This window comes from Cyprinodon tularosa, unplaced genomic scaffold, assembly GCF_016077235.1.
Source record: "Cyprinodon tularosa strain WSP-4 unplaced genomic scaffold, ASM1607723v1 ctg31, whole genome shotgun sequence".
Lineage (NCBI taxonomy): Eukaryota > Metazoa > Chordata > Actinopteri > Cyprinodontiformes > Cyprinodontidae > Cyprinodon > Cyprinodon tularosa.
In genome coordinates, this window is record NW_024039019.1 from 2,395,415 (window position 1) to 2,418,164 (window position 22,750).

At 39.0% G+C, this 22,750-nt stretch overlaps 1 protein-coding gene across 2 annotated transcripts; it reads right to left on the reverse strand.

The window, feature by feature from the left end:
* Positions 1-2,823: 2,823 nt before the first annotated feature.
* Positions 2,824-21,638, reverse strand: kif4 (kinesin family member 4). 2 transcript variants are annotated; one of them, XM_038292262.1, is made up of 31 exons: positions 21,548-21,638; positions 19,057-19,201; positions 18,858-18,972; positions 18,479-18,669; positions 18,272-18,361; positions 18,028-18,194; positions 16,450-16,544; positions 15,948-16,067; positions 15,275-15,450; positions 15,014-15,075; positions 14,796-14,928; positions 14,519-14,577; positions 12,131-12,236; positions 11,924-12,031; positions 11,689-11,847; positions 11,494-11,597; positions 11,244-11,388; positions 9,749-9,859; positions 9,585-9,668; positions 9,385-9,498; positions 9,139-9,294; positions 8,953-9,050; positions 8,742-8,871; positions 8,483-8,653; positions 8,287-8,406; positions 8,129-8,206; positions 4,676-4,777; positions 4,376-4,537; positions 4,142-4,267; positions 3,927-3,995; positions 2,824-3,738 (listed from the first exon to the last, which is right to left on the reverse strand). In XM_038292262.1, exons 2-31 carry the CDS (start codon positions 19,177-19,179, stop codon positions 3,529-3,531), a joined length of 3,684 nt encoding a protein of 1,227 aa, XP_038148190.1. In that variant the 5' UTR covers positions 19,180-19,201; positions 21,548-21,638; the 3' UTR covers positions 2,824-3,528. The 2 variants fall into 2 exon arrangements, with proteins under 2 accessions (XP_038148190.1, XP_038148188.1); XM_038292260.1 differs by having other exon boundaries at positions 3,927-4,043.
* Positions 21,639-22,750: the final 1,112 nt, after the last annotated feature.

The following is a 22,750-nucleotide window of genomic DNA, read 5'->3' on the forward strand; positions in this document are numbered from 1 at the left end:
TCCGCTCGCTGAACACTCATGCATCGTGTCACATGCAGCTCTATGAGCTTATTTCAGAAATGATTGACTCTTTAGGGTTGTATATCCCATGAGTTTAATGACTAATTCAGGTTTAAAGCATCTTTATCTGCAACTTGGTTTTGTATTTTGTGGTAATTCCCATCTCAGCTTTATTTTACAATTACTTTAACTGATTCTGGACTTTGGTTCAGTTGTAGCAAAAGTTACTGAGAGGCTTAAAACAAAAGAATGAGAAGTAATTAATCAGATTTTTAAAAACCTGGTTAATGCAAAAAAAAAAAAAAAAAGGGTAGCTACAAGATTTACCCAGAGAGACTTTGGTTTATTTCGATTCAGTTTTCCTCTGTAAAAATAATGTCTGACATGAGTTTTCCTACAAAACAGCAATTCGTATGCTTGGTGGTAAATGTGTTCCTAACTCTTAAACCTCTCCACAACTTATCAGTAAAACACACTAGAATGTACTTCAGATTAATTGTGACAAGCAAACATGAAGTTGTGCACAATCACCAAGCGAAAAGACATTTTTTTCCACTATCTATAAATCTGAAAAGTGTGGTGTGCATTTGATTTCAGGACCTTTAAGGCCAATAACCCCTGAATAAAACCCAGTCCAAACTATTAAAACCTTAAGTCTCAGGATTTGATCATTTAAACTACCTGTTTAAGCAGGAGGAAGGCGAAAGAAAAGAACATAATAGAAATGTTTTGAGGTTTAAAGAATTATCCCAACTTCTTGGCATCGTCCAAGAAAAAGGAAAGAGCAAACCTAGCAAGATATATGTGCATCAGCCTAAACTAACAGGTCAGCTAAGGATAGCATGGATCACAGATGCAGCCCAGGGTTTTAGAAAAACTCAGGGGCTGCAAAAGTCTACAGTTTGTGTTGGACGTCTTATTACTAAAAAAAAAGAGAAATGGTTGTAATACTTTCAAAGAAATATTTCATTCTAGTTTGCATGTCAATTGGAATAAGAAAAATGTTTCTCATCTCAAATGCTGATGAGAATCTATATATATATATATATATATATATATATATATATATATATATATACAACTACTCTTATAATAAAATAAATGTGATGTTAGAATATTAGAATTTTATTTAAATGAAACCTTTAGAGGTGCAGCGAGCATCTGACAACTCCTGCCCTCTACTGCTCATCTGCACACATTGCAGGGGAAAGTGAGCAGGATCTGCAGTAACCAGTATATGTTTACCTCTCTAAAAACAGGGCAGATATATAAACTTTAAATTAGGGGGGGGAGTATTTCGAGGTGGGTTTTCTTCAGTTTGAAAAAGACTAGAAGATTCCCTCTTCGTCAAACATAATTAGGATCTTCCTTAAAGAACCAATCAGGGAAATGGAAATTTATAACTATATTTCAACAAACTAATCAGATTTCTCTTATGTGATCTACTTGGATTTAACACAGAAAGCAACAAAACAGTTGTTAAAATAACATTTTTGAAAAAAAAAAAATATATATATACGTATTTTATTACATAAACTAAATAAAAAACAACCAGTGCTGAGTTAGTAACCCATGTGGAGGCCATCGGCTCCTGTCAAACTTTGTTGCTCACACCTTTTTCCTGTCAGCCTGCTTTCAGATGAAAAGCAATAGTGCACCCAAATATCTTTAAAATGCAACCAGTTTCAAATACCTGTAGGCATATTGTTCTTAATCAAAGGAATATTTGTCATCCTGCTCTTTAAAAATCAAAGCACAGGCTGATATCTAATTAACCAGTAAGGCTGTCTGCTGCTTTAGTCCTTAACTTTATTTCAAAGATATGGATAAATCCAAAAACTGTAGTTTTAGAATAACCTTACATTGTTAGTAATGGGCGGCTGTTTCTTTTTCCTAACTGGAAAGACTTTGCTTTCACACTAGTATAAAGTTGAGCAACATCTCATTATTAATCCACAGGGAACATGTTGCACAACATTTTATGAGAGGGTTTAGATCGCTGACCTCTCCTCCACAAACACTTTGTAGAGGTCAGATGCTGGCGGAGAAAGTGTGGTTCGTATTCCACCCTTTAATCCCAAAGATGGGATGAAATCAGGAATCTGCAGATCATTCAGGTCCTTCCATATCAAAATCTCATCCATGTCTGCCGGAACTTGATTTGTGCCAAAGGAGCTGAACACATTTTCACTGCTCTCAAGTTAACACCATTTGGTTGGCTTTACAATTATACCTAAAGCTAATTTTTTAGCATTAGTAGGTAGCTTTAAAAAAATGTTCTGCTTCAATTTCAAGGTTTTGTAACAGAATTAAGCTTTAAACCAGAGAACATTTTAATTCCAACATAAAAAGGCTTTTTAATCATAAATTTATAATCAAATATGACAGAAGAAACATGACAAATTTAATTATAAGGTAATTTTTGAATCTGCACCTTACAGGTATCCGGGTGGATCATCAAAATAAGTGGTGCTCATGATTGTCACTCATTCTGGTGATATGTTTATGTAAGTCCGTCCTACGTGCTCATCCCCATTTTCACTTACTGGTGGCGAGTCTGACATAGTGGGAAAAATTGCAAATCTTTTGGAAAGTAAGCTTGTATGATTGATACAATCAGCAGCTTTTAAACAGAGCTTGCATGAGGAATGGGCTTGTGCACGCTCTTGCACGAGTTTAATAGGCTTATGCTCTCAGGAGCGGGTACAGGGTTGTGCATGTGCACTTTTTTTTTTAAGTGGAGAGGGCAGGTCTTTTCAAAAAGTCACGAAAATCCTGCACTATACCTTTAAACTTCAGTAAACCATAGCCAAAGACTGAGCCTGTTAGTAAGAATTACAAGTTTATTCATCTGAGATTAAAAATGTTATCCAACAGATAGATGGTGAGATTAATGTTGATTCAAGTAATAATGGTGCTGAGCTTCAAGTTCTCCCAGGAGATGGACTTAGAAAGAAAGGGTGCTGTGAAGTTCAGGCTTTCATCCACTAAAACACAAAACTTCAGGAGACACCGAAAAATTATCACTAATCTGAATTAGTCATAAATTTATGTAAAAACAGAAAAAGAAAACATTTTAAAATATAAAGGAAAGTTGTATTTTTGCTTGAGTTTGACTTTGTTATAAATTGGATTAAAAAACTTCCCCATTAGTGGTTAGTCATCAAATATTTCAGGAGATCTTATTCGAATCTTGATGTGATTTTAAGACTTTATTCAACTCTATTTCAAGCATTTACTAAAATAGCATACAGAGATTAAAAACCGCTACTGGTAACCTTGAGTGTTGTTCACACTGATTTTCAATATTAGTAAAGGAAATCGTGGAGAAATAAAAGTTCTGTACAAGATCACCTCTGTGAATCCCAGAAAATGTCCCTCTATGAAGATCAATAAGAGCTCATCTCTTCAGCTACTTTCACGATACAATACAAAACAATCTAGACACATAAAAAAAGACAAACAAATAATCTAAACAGAGAAAAAGACACTTAACCTAAGGAAAAAAAATCCCTAAGATTAGCCGGATTAGGACTCCTCTCTGATGGGAGTGCAGCCAGAGAAGAAACTGTTCTGAAAACTGGTGAGGAGCCTCTTCTTCTTCTTGAGGAAGCTGACCGTTGTTCTGTCCTCCTCATTATCGTCCTCCTCGCCTTCGTCCTCATCTGTAAAGCTGGGCTTCCTAACCAGCTTCAGATCAGCAGTGCTGTGGCCCATTTCCCCGATTTCCTTCAGCACCTACAGAAACGAGATTAAGAACATCCAGAGGTTCTATGAAAGCCATAAGAGGTTTGTTAGAGAACATCCAGCACCGTGAAGACCCAGCAACGCAGCAGACAGCTCAACTATGGAGAAGTTTTAAAGCTGAAATGCTGCAGAAACGGCTGAGTATCTGCTTCCTGTCGCTCGGCCTTCGGGAGGCTTACCTTGGTTGTGGGGGTGCAAGATGGAGGCTTGAAGAAGGTGGCGTTGTCAGGGCTGTCACAGGATGGCTCCTGCAGAGATGCAGAGTCTCTTGAAATTCCATCTGCAAGACTTGCATCCTGAAACAAGTCAACGGAGTACTAAGACAGGGCTTTATCATGGGGTTACCTCAATATTACTAGATTTATGCTAACAGATACAGGTTGTGGTGACTCACCTCAGCCTTCCCCTGATTATCCAGGTTCCGACACTTCTCGTGGTCACAGAGGCAGTTCTCTCCACACGCCATCTTCCCCTTGCGACACCTGCACTGCTTGTTTCCGCAGCGTCCTTTGCAGGCGCACTGAGGAAAAGAGACGACTCTGCATTATGACTCCAAGCCTTTCTAAGATTAACTTTCATCTCTTTGTCTCCTTCTAGAAACAGACGATGGATTCCCGCCCAGGCTTACCCCAGTCATCCGAGTTTTCCTCGATGCTCTCCTTCCTTTCAGAGGAAGCCACTCATCCATTTCCTCCTCCTCTTTCTCGTCCTCGCTGGGTGACAGCAGCTCTGCTATGTTGATGGTTGTATTCACAGCTGCTTTAGCAGTGGTCTGCTTCTTCGGTTTGGGCTTTTGTTTTTTTTTTAGGAGGGGGGAAAAAATAAAGAAAGAGAATCAATTCAAGATTTAACTACTTAAGATTATAGAGTTCAATTATGTTAAAACAGTCAAACACTGATCCCAAAGAACAGAATTATATATACTCACTTTTGGAGGAACGTACTCGAACGAGTCATCTGGGCTCCTGTCAGACTTGTTTACTGGCAGGAGAAGTTTCCTCTCACTGGCCAAGTGGAGCAACGAGAGTTTCTAACAGTGGAAACAAAGCCAACACAAATCCAATTTAGACCCAGAACAACAGAACCAAGCAGAAGGTTCTGATCCAATCTTTAGAAGTTCTTCCCGGTCACATAAACTGAACCTCCTTTCCCCCTAGAGACTGAGTCAAAATACATACTGGGGAAACTTTGCTCTTTAGGGTCCCTGAGAGTCTCTGGATGCTCCTGTTCATTCATTATAGATTCTTTTTCATAAAGCCCTCGTCACACCTTGACGATGTAGCCAGCGTATGCCTGACGTACCGAATATCTGGCAAGAACTTATCTTCAACGCATATCAACGTATTCGACGTGTTCCAGCAGCCGCTGCACGTGTTTCTAACTTACAGCTACTGTATAATAGCGCATTACTTCATGGGCATTACGCTGCTGTGCGTTATTCATAAGTAAGGCTGTCGTTGGACATAAGTTCTGGATTCGCTATGAATACTCTATGTATATGGCCAAAATTGAAAAAATACAAAGAAACTTCAGCGTATGCCAGCGTTTTGGGAGATTCTGCGATGTCAGGCATACGCTGTTTACATCAGCAAGGTGTGACAGGAGTTTAACACTAGAACTCCCAAGGCTGTCATTTTGACGGTTCTGATATTTTAAAGGGAAAGAACTATATCTAAAATTAATGTTACGTTGCTCATATTAATTTACCTTTTTCTGTTTCTATATTTCCTTCATTTTCACGTAGTTTTAAAAAAAATAAAATTAAAACAAAAAAAAAATAAATATGGTTAATTCTACCTCGTCAATGCAAGGGCTCTTTAGGTTGCATTGTAAATTCTTGCCCTGGTTGATTGACGTTCGGTACAGTTGCATAGCAATCAACATTCCACCCAGGGGTGGGTATTGGCAAAGAAGTCACGATTCGATTCGAATCACGATTCACATGCCACGATGCGATTCTAACAAGATGCATCACGATACTTGAAATATTGCGATGCATCGCGATATTTTCACTGAACAATGTAGGAAAAAGATACAGCCCTTACCATAACAAAATAAGGATAATCAGTGCCGTTTACATGGCCTCAGTGGTCCTTTAAACCAATGAAATGAAAACATTCAAATGTATATTTTCCCTTTTGCAAATTACGTGCATCATATCAATTTCATTTTTACCTTCTTTGTTTATAAAGCCTAAATGCATCCAAGCATCTGACTTGAAATGTGATGGAACTGCGGGGCGAATTTTCTCAGTGTCCTCCATGTTTTGTTTACGAATGACTCGTCTCAGTATCCCACGGCCGGACATGCTTGCAACACAAAGCAGCGGGCGTCAACACATCCGCAGCGACATCTGCTGGACTGGAAGTTGTATTCCACTTGGTTTGGCTGATGTGCGCCAACCATTCATGTATTTTATTTGTTCATTTTTTAAAATTAAGAATCGATACTTGGCGTCAAGAATCGATGCAGTAGATCACAAAAATTAGAATCGCGATGCATCGTCATGACGATTATTTTGCACACCCCTAATTCCACATAGAACTCTTTGGCTAATACGAAAAAATGGCTCTCAGAAGAAATCTTACAGCGACACAGGCTTTAGAAACCCTTCAAAATATTGATGATAGCAATTCGGGCACAGAAGGACAGACCGATGAGGAGGACTAGGGAGGAAGTGGCTCCGATTCTAAAGCGAGTCCGAGGATGATCAAACATCCTCGGGAAAACACAGACGTATCAGTGACCCATCAGACAATAGTGAAACTTTTGTTCAAGCACTGCCCACACCTCAGCCGGTACACTCAGTGGCCCAAAAGCCAAACCAGAGCCTGCAGTCTACTATAACCACACAAAGGTCAGGGTGGATGTGTCAGGTCAGATGATTAGAAAGGATTATGTAAAAGCTCCAACGCGAAGGCGGCCTGTGGCTGTAATTTATGATCTCCTGGAAATATCAGCTATAAACGCAGTGGTTTTGTTTAGGAGCTGTTTGAAAGTCACTTTTTTCGCGCAGATATTTTATTCTGGAACTGGTAAAACAGTAAAAGCAGGAGATAAAACAAAACCGCAGGTTTCCAGCCCCTCCGAGGCACAGAAAACAGCGCAAGGTGCTTCAGCGCTGCACAAAAAAAGCTCATATTACGTCTGTCATAAATGTGAAAAGGTCGTCTGCAGGAAATGTTTGGGGAGAATCAATCAATTTCTGTAAATAAAATTTTAATTTCAAACTTTTAACCTGTTTAGTAAAACAATCTTACTCTATGGATTTTTTTTTTAATACAAATTTAGAACACAAATAATAATAGTGAACAATACAGCCTTTGAAAAATACATCTTAGATGTGTTTTAAGATTTACATATCCAGAATAGGTTTATATCGCACACTAGAACCATCTCAGTTGATGACATCATCAAGACTCATGCAAACCATTGGGAAAAATGTCATCCGACGGCCAGTGGGAGTTCCAGTAGGATAAGAATTCTGGGACTCCTACTGTTAAGTCTTTGCATCAGTTTGTTTACTCTTAAAGATTATTAGAAGCTAGCAAACATTAGCTAGGTGGATTAACATTGTGCTTTCACTTCATTTTGGTTGACTGATAAGAAACCAAAGCCTGCATAATGCCATCTACTAGGATAGGAGGCTCATTGGAAAGGAAATCATTTACGCCTTTGATCCATTTACTGAACTGAAATCTAAGTCATCTTAAATTAAAGGTATAGTGGAAGAAGTTCTTTATCCAGGGGAACATCAAAATAAGTGGTCCTCCTAATTGTCAATCATTTTGGTGATATTTTTATGTAAGGCTGTCTTACGTGCTCGTCCCCATTTTTACTTACTGCTGGTGAGTCCGACATAGTGGAAAAACTGCTAATCTTCTTTAGGGAAGTAAGCTTGTATAAGCGATGCAAACAGCTAACAGAGCGTGCACAAGGAGAAATGGGCTAGTGCATGCTCTCGCACGCATTTAATAGGCGTTCCCTCTCAGGAGCGTGTAAAGGTCTCTGCATGTGCATTTTTTATATTTTTTTTTTAAGTAGAGAGAGCGGTCTTTTGAATAATTTGCAAAAATTCTCCACTATACCTTTAAGTGCATTTTTTTCTTGATTTGAGGAAGTAACTGAGACACTTTGCCAATAAATATGACAAATTACATTTAGAATAACAAAAAAACAACGACTAAGGCTAAACATACTCATTCCATAGGCAGATCATCTTATAAACACCTGTACCCTAATTCCTATTTTAAGAGTTTTTTTTTTACTCAGATCGTTTTTGCAGTATTTGAACAGATTTTTTTTCTTAGGTGATCTGACAGATTCTGATTTTGTTCTAATGTTAAAATAAGCTAATCAATCAAGAGGTCAGGGGGGTCACCTGTCTGTACTCCTCGTTCTGCTCCATTAATTTCTGGTTCTGTTCACTTAAAGTCCGTAGTTTTCCAAGCTCTTCCTCCTAAAACCACAAAAACATTTTAGTACTTTAAGAAGGACTTAGCAAACAAAAAAAAACAAAAAAAACAAATGTTGCCAAACCTGAACTTTGAGGCGCTGTAGAAGCTCTCTCTCTTTGCTGCTCGTCTCCTCCTCCTGCCTCGTCTCCTCGGATTCCTCACATATGGGTTTGTTCTGCAGCTGGTTGAGCAGGTAAAGAACCTGCAGAGGAACGAACAAACGAAAGGTTCAGCGAGCGGAGGTGGGAGCGACCTTCCCGTCTGAACGCACGGGTCACCTTTTCCTGGTGCCTCTGCTCCAGCTCCACCAGCTGCTGCTGATGCTCCATGTCCATGGTGGACATCACGTTTCTCTCTTCCGCCAGCATCTTCCTTAAATCTTGGGAGTTTCCTTTCTCCTGTTTTAGCTCGCTCTCCAGCTTGGAGCACGCCGTTTTAGCCGAGACCAACTAGAAAAAAAAGGAAAAATGTGAGAAAATCTTTTAGTGAATGCTGGGTGTGAAAAAGCTCCCAGTTGATCAGCTTTTTTTTTTTTACCTCAGCCATTAGAACCCGAACGGCGCTCTTGGCCTCCACTATGCTGGTGAGAGTGTCGACTCGTTGTTTCAGACGCCCCTCGCCGTCAGCGACCAGTACTTTCTGCTGCAGGTCGGCTATCTGTGCGTTTCTGAGCGGAAACAAACCGCGTTTTTATAAATCCAGTCTGTAATGGGATGGGGTCTGGCATTCTGTGGTTAGCCGGACTCACCTGAGGCCCATTTCTGTCTCCAGGTTCTCCACCTGTTTGGACAGAGGGGTCTCCAGCGCCCCCCGGGTCTCCAGCTCTGAGATGATCAGCGTCCGGCGCTACAGAAACAAAAGGATGAAATCCTTCCGGCTCTTCTTCTTCATGTTTTTATTATTTGACTTTTTTTTTAAAGGGGGCTCAACCTACCCGGATTTTAGGAGCAGGTCTCTCTCCAGCATCTATCTGCTGTTTGAGGTTGTTGATCTCCTGTGCCAGGACCTTCCTGTCGTCCAGCAGATCACTGAGGTGTCGCCGAGCCTCCTCTAAGCTCACCATCACCTCCACCTCGTTGAGCAGCCATGTCTGGCGCATAGAAAACGAGGAGGAGAAAAACTGTGACTTCAGTTGATCTAGAAATGCGTTCCTAAGTGAAACCAGAACGTGTTCCACTACCTTAACTCGGGCTGCAGCTCCCTCCATGCCTCTGCTCTGGTGATCTTTGCGCTTCTCTGCCGCTTCACTTCTCTTCTGCAGGGCATCTTTCAGTCTTTTGTTAGCAGCTGCTGCCTGCAATGGAACGACAGTCGGCTTAGTATGAAGCGGACCAGCTGCTGAAGTGGGAACGCTCCCGGACACAAACAGGGAAAGTTCACCTCTTCCGTTTTACGCCGCAGGACATTGGCTTGTTTCTGGAAATCTCTCTCCAGTTTAAGCAGCTCGTACTGCCGCTTACGGTCCTGCAAGGCGGGAGATGAGGAAAAACAAACATTGTGAGGAGGAGCTCTTCTCTCCAGAATTGATTTAATCTTTTCCAGACCTTTTCCTTCAGCTGCAGGACCTCCTTGTCCTTCTTGCTCTTCCACTGCCTGTATTTCTCAGCATCCTCCCTCATCTGCTTCATCAGCTGAATCCGCTGCGTCTTCATGGCCTATAAGAGCCCAGGCAGTGATTAGAATTTGGGATTTCACATAGAGCACCAGCAGGGAGATTTAGAGCAGACTGCATGTAGAGAATAGTTCATAGACAGCAACTATGTAAAGATGCAGCAGTTTAATATTGCAAACATAAAACATGAAAAACAAAAAACAGAGAGAATCTAGAGCGAGTAACAGCTTCTGAAAAACTAATGAACTTAAAACTAACTTTCTTTAAGTGTCTCTCATTTAGCTACACCCCAGCACGACGCTGAGGATCTCATGTTCAATCTGAAGCACTTCTGGATCTATGCAGCCCATTCAGATTCCCACGAAGCTCTCCTCTCCCAGTTGGTCTATTTAGATCAGGGGGGTCAAACTGGTTCCAGAAAGGGTCGTGTGGCTGCAGATTTTCTTTCCAACCAAGCAATAGCTCACTAGACTCCATTAATCTGATCAAGTCATCATGTTAGGACTGGACTCACTTGATGACATGACTGGAGTCTTGTGTGCCATTTCTTTGTTGGAACCCTGCAGCCACACGGCTCTTTGATAACCCTGGTTTAGATGTTCCTCCTAAGTTTGCATGCTGATAAACATGTTCAATATTCAGATAAAGGGATGAGCAAAATTAGAACTTTAGATTTTAGAACTGAAACCCCGCTCCAAACTCCTCCATATTCTTCATAACGTTCTCCTTATTGACAGCCGTTTGCTGAACTGTTTTAAACTACAATTTTTCTCTCATTTATGCCTGAATATGTGTTGATTTGTTAAGCTGTCACTTTCAATCCCAGACTGAAGTATAAACCATTTAAATACTTCTGCAGGATGCTGATATGAACTTAAGTTCATATCAGCATCCTTAAGTTCAGCTTTCTAAAATGGTAAATGTCCTGTACTTATATTGTCTTTGCTCTTCAGGGTGCATTAAACTACATTCATCAATTCCTGTACACACTTTGGTGGCAAAATGACTTGCGACTGGTTTAAAGAAAAAAAGGAAAACAGTGACAAGCTAAAGTTTAGAAAGAAAAAAAACTTCACGGGCAGGTAACAAGTTTAGGAGGGATAAGGATGAAATATAATAAGTTATAATATATTTGTGTGTCCTAAGACTAATTTATCTATTTGCTTTTACACCTTGCTAATAGGATTACCAGATTAGCTGAATGTTTACCGTTTATATCCATCTATTTTTACCTCAGCGTTTTCCTTAACAGATCAAATAAACGACGTTCCACAGACATACAGGACAGCTGATATACAAACAACCAATTCAGATTTTGATCAATAAGTCATATATAGCCTTTTAATAAAATGGAAAGATAGAGAAAAACTTGATTTTAAAGAGCTGAGACTTTTTCTTCAGCATTTTAAAATTCATAGACTGATCACCTGTATCTCCTGCATGAGCTTGCTGACTTTTTGAACAGAGGATTCCTTGAGTTTCAGTAGTTTAGATTGGTCCAGAAGTTTCTTCTTCATATCTACGAGCTGAGATTCCAGTTCCTGTAGTCGCTTCCTCCGCTGTTCACTCAGCCTAAAGGAGGTCAATGCAGGTCAGAAGTTCAACAAAGCCTTTGGTAAACTCATTATACTGTTTTTAAATCGGATCATCTCAATATGAAGAGAACGTTAGTCCTACTTTGCTTGGTTGCTGTCTTTCTTCGCTGATTGAAGCGCTAAAACTAGTTCTTCCTTTTCCTTCTGCAGAGAATCCACAGCCGACTGCAGAGTTTGGACATTTTTCTGCAGGATAACAAGTTGAGCAGAATAAATTATCGGGTCAAAAGAAGCGGTTCCTTTGTTGACGAGAGCTATGCTCTTTCTGCGGTCTTACCTTGTGCTCTGACTGCATTGGCTCTAGTTGGCTGTCGTTCTCACACATCTTTCTCACAAACGCCTCCTTCAGACTCAACACCTTGTTCAGCTCTATGAGTTCTTTGGACAGCTGGGCCTGTCTCAGAGCATGATTGGCTGTAAAAGCCTCGGGAGAGTCCTTTGGGGAAAATAGTTTGGATTATTGTAGAGTTTAAAAACGATCCAAAGCCAAAGATGGAGAAGAGGAGTCATACAGATGAGGACTGTTCTGTTGGATCTTTGCTGCCAACAGCCGCCGCCTCCGGTACTTCCTCTCTGGGCGACATGCCTTCGATGGAAGCAGAGATGCCGGCGCTCTCGTTCTGACAACCAAAATAACAAGGAAAAGATGTGAGCAAAGTTAAAGCTTCTGATCCCACTGATCAGACTCTCTTTGCTGTAATGGAAGCTGTTTCATGTACCTTCAGCTCAAGGATGAGCTCTTGCAGGTTCTTCATCACCTCCACATTCTCCTTTAACTCCTGGTCCTCCAGTGTCTGCAGCACCTTCTGAAGATCCACCGTACATCTAAAAAGAAATAAGAGAAAGGCTTAAAGCATTTATGATCAGGGAAATTAGTGGTAAAAAAGGGAGTGCTTGGTAAGTAAAGGATTCACCCTAAATCTAAAATATGCTCTACACAGAGGTTGAAATAAGTCATTGTGGCGTTTGATTAGAGCAGCACTAAAATTCACCCAGGGATCAGGATCGGACTATTTTACGATACATAAATTATATCGCACCATTTTAGGTTACCACATTTCACTTCAAAAATTCCATCTATCAGGGTCACTAGTCTTTCACAAGGCAACATACACACACGCCAACAACACCTGTCTTTAGTGTCCATACGCTGCCAAATTACTTTTATACCTGGATACAACATTAGAATGTTGATACTTTTCAGAGTATTGATATTTTTTGACAGCCCTGTCTACTAGTCATGAAGGAGGAAGAATCAAATCAATCAAACCCAAGATCTTCCCGCTTTAAAATCTAGTGCTACAAACTGCACTACAGTGAAGCCGCTTTAAAGTCATTTCAGTTTCATCACAGACTGATTAAAACCTCTAAGGCAGAGGTCTTCAACAGGGGATCCGTGACCCCTAGGGGGTCCATGGAGGTACTGCATGGAGGTCGGGAAGACTTTTTTTTTTTATATATATATTCTCCCTGCAATTTTTTCAACTAATTGAAATGTCTTTAAATACAAATTAACATGAATTCAACACACTGTAGTGTGTTGAATTCTGCATAAATGGAGGCAGAAGATGTCTTTCAGTCATCAATGCACACATTCAGCGACACACAGGAGCTCTTTCAAGCGGGGAACCAATAGAGTGACTATAGGACCAGTTTGATAAAACACAATTTTATATAATAAATATAATTAGTGGGTCCCCGCTCCATCTCGCCATCAGTTTGGGGGTTATTTGCCTGGAAAACTTTGAAGACCCCCGCTCTAAGGAAACACAGCAGAATGCATCGAGTGAGTCACTAACTTAACAAGATCATGTTGCGATGGTAAAGAGTCATTTGGGTTGTGTTCCTGAAATTTTCAGGAGCATGCATACAGTGACAGTGGAGAGGGAAACTTAGACTCTGATTGGTTTTCTGCTGAGTCTGATGAAACTAATAATCAGACGTTTTTCCCCCCAAAATACTTTAATATTTGACATTTTTACAACAATATTCTTTGACGAGGAAATTACCACGGAGTGAAGTCTCTTAAAGTTAGCCATTTTTTGATAAGTGTTTAAAATAGTTCTGGAGATGGAAGAAAAAATAATAAGCCTTTAATAGATAAAAATCACAAACATTAAACTCTAGAGGTAAATCTTTTTATTCAAGAAGCTACTAAAGGGTTTAGAATAAAGCTGCTCATGAACAGACTGCTGAGAATGAAGAGGGTACCTACATGTCAGCGTTTAGGGTTTCCCTCTCAGGCCTGAAATATAGAAGCTGCAGAACTGAGAGGAGCATCGGTGCACATGGATGGTGCAGGGAAAATACAGCAGAAATACCCAACTCTGTAAATTGGTTTGTTCACATCCACCGCAAACTTATGAAAGCGATACAACTAGGGCTGCAACTAAGGATTATTTTGCAAATCGATTCATCTGTAGATAAATTTTTTTTTTTTGATTAATCAATTAAAGGTCGGACAGCGAAATATTCGTTAAAGAAGATTTTATATGAAATTAAACCGGGTGAAACTAAAACTTTTCCACTAAAGGAGTTCTGGATAGATCATATTGACACAGAATGTTTTTTTTCCCCCATCTTAAATGCAAAATGTTTACCTATTTTTTTTTTTTTTACAATTTTGATATAATTACTGTTCTAATTGGGTTCCTCTGTCAGCTAAAGGAACATTTTAGTCTCCATTCTCCAGTTAATGATTAATCAATTACTAAATTAGTTGACGACTATTACAATAATCACGATTAATCCAATTGTTTCAGCCTTAGTTACAACAGGTGCTTGTTGTGACCCTGGAGACACATCTCATCTGTGTACAGGACACACCTGCAGCAGTGGCCCAATGTTCCTTTCATAATTCATGATTTTTCTCATATGCACTGATCCAGGTTTTTTAGGCGAACAGGAGTTTAGCATGACTCAGAGCTAGAGTCGTCGTAAAAGGGAGTAAAAAATTGTTGTTTTTGACAGTGGGAATAATGAGTGAAGTCTAAAAGTTTTCGTTTTCCTCATATTCCTCCAAATGTATTTGAATCAAAGTCAGGATTTTTGCAGAGTCTGTGGAAGCATTGCTACAATCCTCTAAAAGCCGTTAGGGTAGAACTTACGCCGCATGCTGCTCAAGTTGCTTCAGTTTGCTTTGCAGCCTCTCATTTGCCTGCTCGGTCTGAAAAACAGCCGCAAAAAGAGTCAACGCTAACAGAGGAGAACACAGCACAGCAAATTCTCAAAACATTCTATAAAATAAAAGCCTCAGTTAGAGTAATAAACAAATGAAGATTTTATCCCCCCCCAATGATCCATTTTAAACTCTTACATAATTGATTTTCTTTAAACAATGACTTTAGAGCGACTGTGAAAGAGTGTTGCTGTGATCCGACTCACCATAATGATCTTCTCGAACATAAGGGCCGTCTGTCCTGCAGCCTCGCTCAGTTCTCTGCACAGCTTCCCGTTCTCCTCTTGCAAAGCGCGGTTCTTTTCTAAAAGCTTGCCAACATCCTCTCCTGAGCTCGGCCTGTAAGCCGACAACCGGAGTAAGAGTCGAGCCCTGCATGCCTGGTTTATTGCCTCGCAGTAAATCCCCTTTATTGCCCTCTTACCCAGAGAGTACAGGAGCTACTCCTCCACGGGCGTGCAGAAGCATCACCTGCAGCTCCTGAACCTATGCAGACAAGGAAACACAAAGTATGTTCTAAAATATTTTGCCTGCTTACTTCTTCCAGAAATGTACATGTAGAATGTAGAAAAACACAGATATAGAAATAAAGCTGCCAGATAAGGGACAACATGTCCAACCGTGTACGAGAGTCAACAGTGGTCATCCTTCCAACATAATGGCCGTAACAGAGCCTTCACCTTACCTGCTGTTTCAGTCGGTTCATCTCCGCAGCCCTTGGGTCGACGTTAACGATGGGTTTGTTCTTAATCTTGCGAGCTCTGTCGGCGTATCGCAGCGTGTTGATGGTTTCCTCCATGTTAGAGTCTGCAGGACTGACGCACGCGATCATCAGAGTGTGGCTATTCCCTCCAAGAGAATCTGAGGAAATGCATACAAAACATTTTTTCCACTCATTTTCCTGCATTGTGGTATCCAAACATAGATATTTTCAGCTTCCTGAATCCTCCATCATCTTTACTTTCAACAGGCTGCAGCCATGTCCTAAATTCCTTGTTTTAAAGACACTTTTGTTGAAATTTGCATTTTCCGATTCTCCAGCCTATTCTCCGCCTCAAACTTCTTTCCAAACATACGGATTTACGATCAACCAAAGCAGTTCCACGCAAACACACAGAACCAGTTATATCTGATATAGATTTTACAAAATTGTTTTAATAAACTTTTTATTTTATTTTAAATAAAGCATTTTAAATGCCAGGATAATCACATTTAATGAATTTTAATTTAAAAAATTATAATATAATGACTTTTAATGATTTTTAATGACCTGCGGAAACCCTAAATAAAGCAGAAGTTGCTGAAGATCCTTTGTTTAATGACCAGTGGGATTTCTGAACGGTGAAATCAAAGCCTACCCTGAAGCAGGCGGGTGAGTTTGGAGTCTCTGTAAGGAACAAAAGTGTTCTTCTTGCTTTCATCCCCCAAAGCGCTGATCACATTACCCAGACACAAGAGGCCACGGTTGATGCTGATTCCTGTGGATAAAAATAAAATGCATCACAAGACGAGAACTCTCAGTTTTAAAACAGAAAGACCCCACATTAAGAGGCATGCAAATGTTTGGACATTGCTGCTTTAGGGTGTTAAAGGGTTTAAAGTGAAAAGATTTAAGCTAAAAATCTGAGCTTTTTATTTTCATTTCAAGGAAACCAGCTTTGGAATGAAAACAAGACAAGCAATTTTATTCTGACTAAACTGAGCAGGGAGGGGCTGTCTTTATTCCCGCTCTCTGAAACTAGTAAATGTTATCCTGAAACAGATCCACAGAAGGAGGTCCTTAAATATATGTTTACGCTTTACATGACGACAAAAATAGAAAAATAAGAGAGAGAATAAGTAAAACGGATTGTGATGTACCTTCTTTCAAACGGTCTCCTTCAGCTTTGGTTTTCTTTTGTCTCTCTGAGCCAGCCAGATCCACAAGGTGCAGCTTTGAAACTATTGAATCCACTCTGTAACAAAAGTTAGCAGAAATATGAAGCAAAGGGTGAGAGCCTGCAAACAGAACCTAAAACAGGTGGCTCCAACAAATAGTTTATTTAACTCAGAAAAAAAAGTTAAGGTTCAGCTACCCAGCAGCCATTGGTTAGCTACCCAAAATCTATGACTGAAATTTAACAGGATTTTTTTTCTTTTTCTTTTGGTTTAAACCACTCCTGAGCTCTGCTGTTTATTTTTATTGTTTGTTCTTTTCCCCAATTCTCTTTTTATCTTTTCTAATAACACAGTTATAACCTCATGATGTTACTCCTACAGCTCAATTTAGAGAAACTCTGGCATTTCTATTGCAGGTTTTAAGCAAATGTCAAAGAAAAAACAATTGAAAGACAACTGAAAAAAAAAACACATGGAGAAACAAGAAAATTACAAAATGCCTAAAATTGTTTGGATTATTTTAGTCATTTCTGTGCTTGTTAACCACTTTATTACCTACCTGTTCAGTATTAAGGCTAATGTTTCCCCAGCAGTTAATGAAGTTTGACTGTCATGATCTAGAACACTATATTACCTTGATTAGACTGTGACTGAGACTGTTGGTCACTTAGCCAGTGATGACTCCTCACTTACAAACAACATGTGTATGATACTAGGGGCGAGTATTGGCATGGATGTTGTGATACGATCCCTACCATGATACCTGGTTCAAGATACGATATCACTTCATGCAATATCACCATATATTGCAAAATCTTTTCTGCTATCAAATTAAATGTATAGCAAAAAAAAAATAATAACCTCTGTATATATTCATCAGGTGATATATATATATATATATATATATATATATATATATATATTGATTGTTCAATTAGTTTGTATTCATGTTGCTTGGAGAGTCATTTCACGTCTTCCACTGTGCCTGCCTCAACTACAGAAATGGCGCTGCATCGCACAGCAAAAGGGCTCCACAGCATTATCTGCCAGTGGCGGTAGCCCATTTTCCCTCAGTTTTAGGTTAAAAAAAAAACGATACTAGAAACTGAAAGGTCGATTTTATAGCAGGCAGCCAAAAATCTATTTTGACAAAACGATTTTTTTTCCACACCCCTAAACGATACTGATGTATCTCTGAAGCTGTAGCTTCAGAGTCAACGGCTTCTGTTAACCGTTATTCGGCTCTCCTACTGATGAGGAAAGCGCGATTCTAAGCGCTGCTGTTGTATCCTCAGCCATTGCTCTGGTCTGAATAATATTAAATTGTGCTACAGCTGCCGTCATGTTCATAGTCATTTTACACATATACATTGAAGAGCTTTATTTTAAGTGTTTGTTCTGAGTGATCTATTCCAGGAGAGAATCAGGGAGAGCAAAGCAGGAAGGTGTAAACACTTAGCTTTCCTTTACAAAATCTAGAATTTAGATTCGATAGGAGTCAACATTCTTAAAGGACAAATATTGTTCTTCTAAAAAAAAAAAAGAAAAAAGAAAGCAGACTTGTCTGATCCTCTGCGTTGCTCCAGTGTGATGGTGAAAATGGCGTGGGAACGCGAAGAGGCAGCATTCATTGCTGTGGATCCCACTGTACGTGCCGAGTTTCCAATTTCCAGACAAGCTACCATCTCTGGGGCAGAAAACACTTGCTTCTCAGTCAGCCCAACAATCTAAAAAAAAAAAAAAAGTGTTATCTTTTATCAGGGGCTAACATCTTCTCCACTTTTCACATTCATTTTAGACTCACCTTAATGCCTTCTTTAGGATCCTCCCGAATACTGATGGCAGGTTTATCTTTAGAAGCAGACAGCAAATCTAAAATGTCCTCATTATAGATCTTGGAGGGAAAATAAAGAAAATAACTATTACAAGATGTTTTCTCTAAACATTAAAATACGAAGTTTTAGATAAAAGGAAAACAGGACATCAGAGTTAACAGCGTGCATCTGCAAACCTCCAGATATGACACATTCAGACAGAATTCAGAGTCTGTTTTCTTCTCCCTCTCCTCAAAGATCCTCTTGATGACTCGAGGAATCACTCCGACTGAGGGATCGTTTTCCTGGGCTGACGTGTACGTTCCTCCCATCGAGTAGGTTTTTCCTGACCCCGTCTGTCCATATGCAAACACTGTGGCATGGTAACCTAACAGAGGAAGTGTTTAGAAATGATGTAAAATGACGAGAACATGGCTAAACCGTCTTTATTTTATTATAACAAGCAAATATAACTCATATTTCAGGCAGATAGTACTATAATTGAATCTTAAAAGGGAAAACCTAGTCAGAATAAAACCAAACGTGCCAAAATTGCACATTAGAGAGCGGATTTACCTTTGAAAAGTCCACGCAGTAAAGGTTCCACAGCAGTGCTGAACACTTCTTCTTGTTCAGCCGTGGGATCGAACACATAATCATATGTGAATGCTTTCTCTGTGCCGACGATCACCTGAGAAAAATAAAACAAGCTTTAAAAATCGGAGCTGAATGCGACTCAAAGCAACATCTAATCTGATGATGTAATACGTCGTACCTGTGGCTCACCAGGGACGAAAACAAGACAGGTCTGACATCCCTCATTAATTTCTTTTGGTACCAACGGACGACATCGTAAGGCAACCCGCACCGGGATCACCTTAGCGTCTTCGTTTGTCATGGTGCAGGATTCTAGTAACGAGCTTTAAGAAATACAAAAAAAGGGGGCAAAACAACATGAAAATGTGCCATTGACACCTTTAATGTAGCCTGTGACATGTGTTCGGATCAACATGTTATATAAGATTGCAAGATAATAAAACCTCAATCTAGACTTTTAATCTATCAAGAGGGGACAAAATTGTCATGGAAAGCCAGTTTTAGTAATTTATATAAATATCAATAAAATAAAGAGTTAAAAATAACAGAAAACATAAACCTCTTTACTTTAAGAAAAAAAAGGATAAATAAAATAAAACAACCACCAAATAGTCTGATCTATTCAAACATTCAGGAAGGAATGAAGAGTATTACTCCAGTCTTTGGCATTCTGGTGTAAATATTGTAAAGTTTAATTAAGTGAGATAAAAATCTAATCAGTACAGACGAATAAAATAATGCATTTCTCCAGCATAATGATTTTGACTTCATTATAAAAATAGGGTTTTAAAAAAATACATTTTGGAAAAGGTCAAAAGTACATAGAAGCAGAATAACAGCAGTTAACTTATCCTGTTTATTTACCTCTGAGATATAAGCTTTGATCTAATGGATAACATTGGACCCAATTAACTTCAGTTTAAATTAGGGCTGGGTAAGGAAATTGATTTAATTGATTTTGAATCGATTCATTCACATTTTTGCAAAATCGATGTGTAGGGAATGAGATCCATTAGTTTTATAGTGACGCACATGACATTCACATTAAAATGAGCAGGCGTGAGCAAATGCCGACCCAAGTAACACACCGCTCAGCAAGCTGTCCCAACTGAAGTCTGATGTCTGGAACCACTTTGGATTTAAAACAGCTAAAGATACTGTGCAGGATATGTGACATTAAGGTGACTTCCACCTACACTGATAATGAATGGCGTCTTTCCTCTCGTGCTGCAGACCACCAAGATGACTTCAAGCAACAGAGCTGCAAATATAGCCAATAGTTTGACTGAAGACATCAACAAATGGGGGCTGACCAGCAAACACCCTGTAGTTGATACAGACAGCGCTGCAAATATAGTTTGTGCAGCGAAGATAATGCAGCTCATGCAAGTCTGCTGTGTCCCCGCTGTGTCACGTCTTTTTGCTCGAGTGAGGCTTCACTTTTACACTTTTCAAAAATAAGTTTTCACTTTTGAAACTGTTTGGTTCACATCTCAAGTTTAACCTGTCTGATTTACAAGCTTTCACTTTGTGTTTAATATGACAGGAAAAAATAAAATACATGAGTATTTTGAAACACAGTTAAACCACTTTCATATTTGTAAAAACAGATCAGATGGAAATTAATTGATTTAGAACTGTATGAATCAAAATCAAATCGATTCAGGACTTTGGGGGAAATATCCAGCCCTAGTTTATATGTTGAAAAGTAGCAACATGCTCATCAAATTAAATTGTAAAGATAATGCACACAATGCCATATACAGCATTGATGTCTTCCACACTTTGCCACTAACAAAAACTCTGATTTAGTAACTTCTTGAAGCAATTAGCAGCACTTTTCTTTTTTTTTTTAGATCGCTTTAGATTTTAGAATAAGGACTGGATAAAATAAGAACAGGGGAAACTTTAAAGTATCAAATACGCTTTATTAGATTGAAATCCACCAATCAAGTGAGTGGAAATCTTTCTGTTAACCGATTGCGTCACCAGATTTAGTTAAACCATAATGGTCATTTCACAGCTTTCTGGATAAATATAGAGGGTTTTATTTCCCCTTCATGTCAGTTTTTAATCATAGTAACTGAAAACGTTAAAGTACAAAGTACTGTCCATCAAGAAAGGGTGGTAAGGGAAAAGTAGTATTTATTAGACTGGTTTCTATTGTGAAAAATCATTCAAACTGGCAAAATAAAGCTCTAACTAAGTTTTTAATTGTATTTTTTCCCCTAATCAGTGGTTGATAAAAAGTGAGACTTTCCAACCCCCAGGAAGGCTTAGTTTTTTTCCTTCAAGCTGTCAGGGAGTCGTTCACTGAAGCTCCAGTCCATGTTTTACCGTTTATTTGTCGAGACTAAGCTTACTAAATGGACACAGATAACAGTGGGTGTGGATCGAGACAATGCCACGGTGAAACTCACAAATCTATGGGAAATTACAACACTATATCATTAATGTTAACATGCTAAACTACGAATATCGGATTGGAGAAGCTAGCTAGCTAGCTGCATAGCGAAAGATGAGCATCAGTTGCGAAGCTTTTCGTTCTACAAAAACAAAGAGTACAAACACGGACAGAGTCTCTCCGATAGTTAACGATCTACTGTCAGGGTCAACTCGACACAAAAAAGTGAGCTGAAGTTATTCGGACGACTTTATTATTAACGTACCTTTCAGATTTCAATAGGAAAACTTCATTCGGTGGCTGACTGTTCCTGCCCGCCACTTTCAAACACGCAGCTCCGCCTCCTGCTCCTTCTTCGAATCAAAACAAGGAGCTCAGTCACCAATGAAGATCTGTGCTACTGCCACCTAGCGGGAATATAGGAAAAATGCAGCTACCAAACACTCACTCAATATACCCAATTTCTCACACTAAAAAATGACAGACGTTAAAACTCAACTCAGTCTAGTTTAATAATCTCCTGTTAGTATTAAGGAGTAATTAAACCAACACAAAAATTTAAATTCTTAAATCTTTCAGGTTTGCCTCTCAAACCCGAAGGAGTTCCACAAAAAGAAAAAGAAATATTGCATTTTATTTTTCAAAAAATCAGCCACCAAAGAAAAGACCAACCCCATACAGAGAGGATGTGCAGAACAATTTCTTTATCCTTGATTCATAGAGGAGGAACGACAGGGATGTTAATCTTTTATTATTACTTATCATATTCATTCTTCTTTATTTTGGTCCATTGAATATGTTTAAAAAACTTTAAATAAATTACATTAAATAAAAATGTTATACACAACTACAGACCTCTTATTGTTACTCAGTAACATTTACTGTTTTATAAAAATTCTACATTTAGCCACTTTGTTTTAATTAAATCCTCCGAAAACCTCCAACCTATAGCTGCACCTATTCTCATCAAACCCTGACAGGGTTTCCTGCCCAAACTATTTCAAAATCTCACCCCAAGGATTGGTGAAAAGTTGGAAGCCCTGTACATGTCAGATTATATAATACTACTTATACTTCAGCGATAGTATTAAGGTGTTACTTTATTTTATCACTTATACTATATCCGTTGGTTGTGCTGCTGTTTTTACATCTCTTTGCAGGTGATGAAGCAGACAAAAGATGTTTTATCATTATCTCCCTTTCATCTCCTCTTTCTTTCATATTTTCTAATTTTTTTCTGTATTCCTTTCCTGTTCTACTTACATTGCAATGTCAATATAATCTCTAAAACTCCCTGCATGAATTATAATAAAGCTATTTATATGCATAAATCAAGCAGAACACTATGGCGATAGCCGTACTGCTCCACCTGTAAAAGTAAAATCTGTTTGGCTCTTTTTGGCATCGAGACAATTATTCTTATTGCGACATCGCCAGACAGGATACTATAAAAAAACAAAGTCTTTGC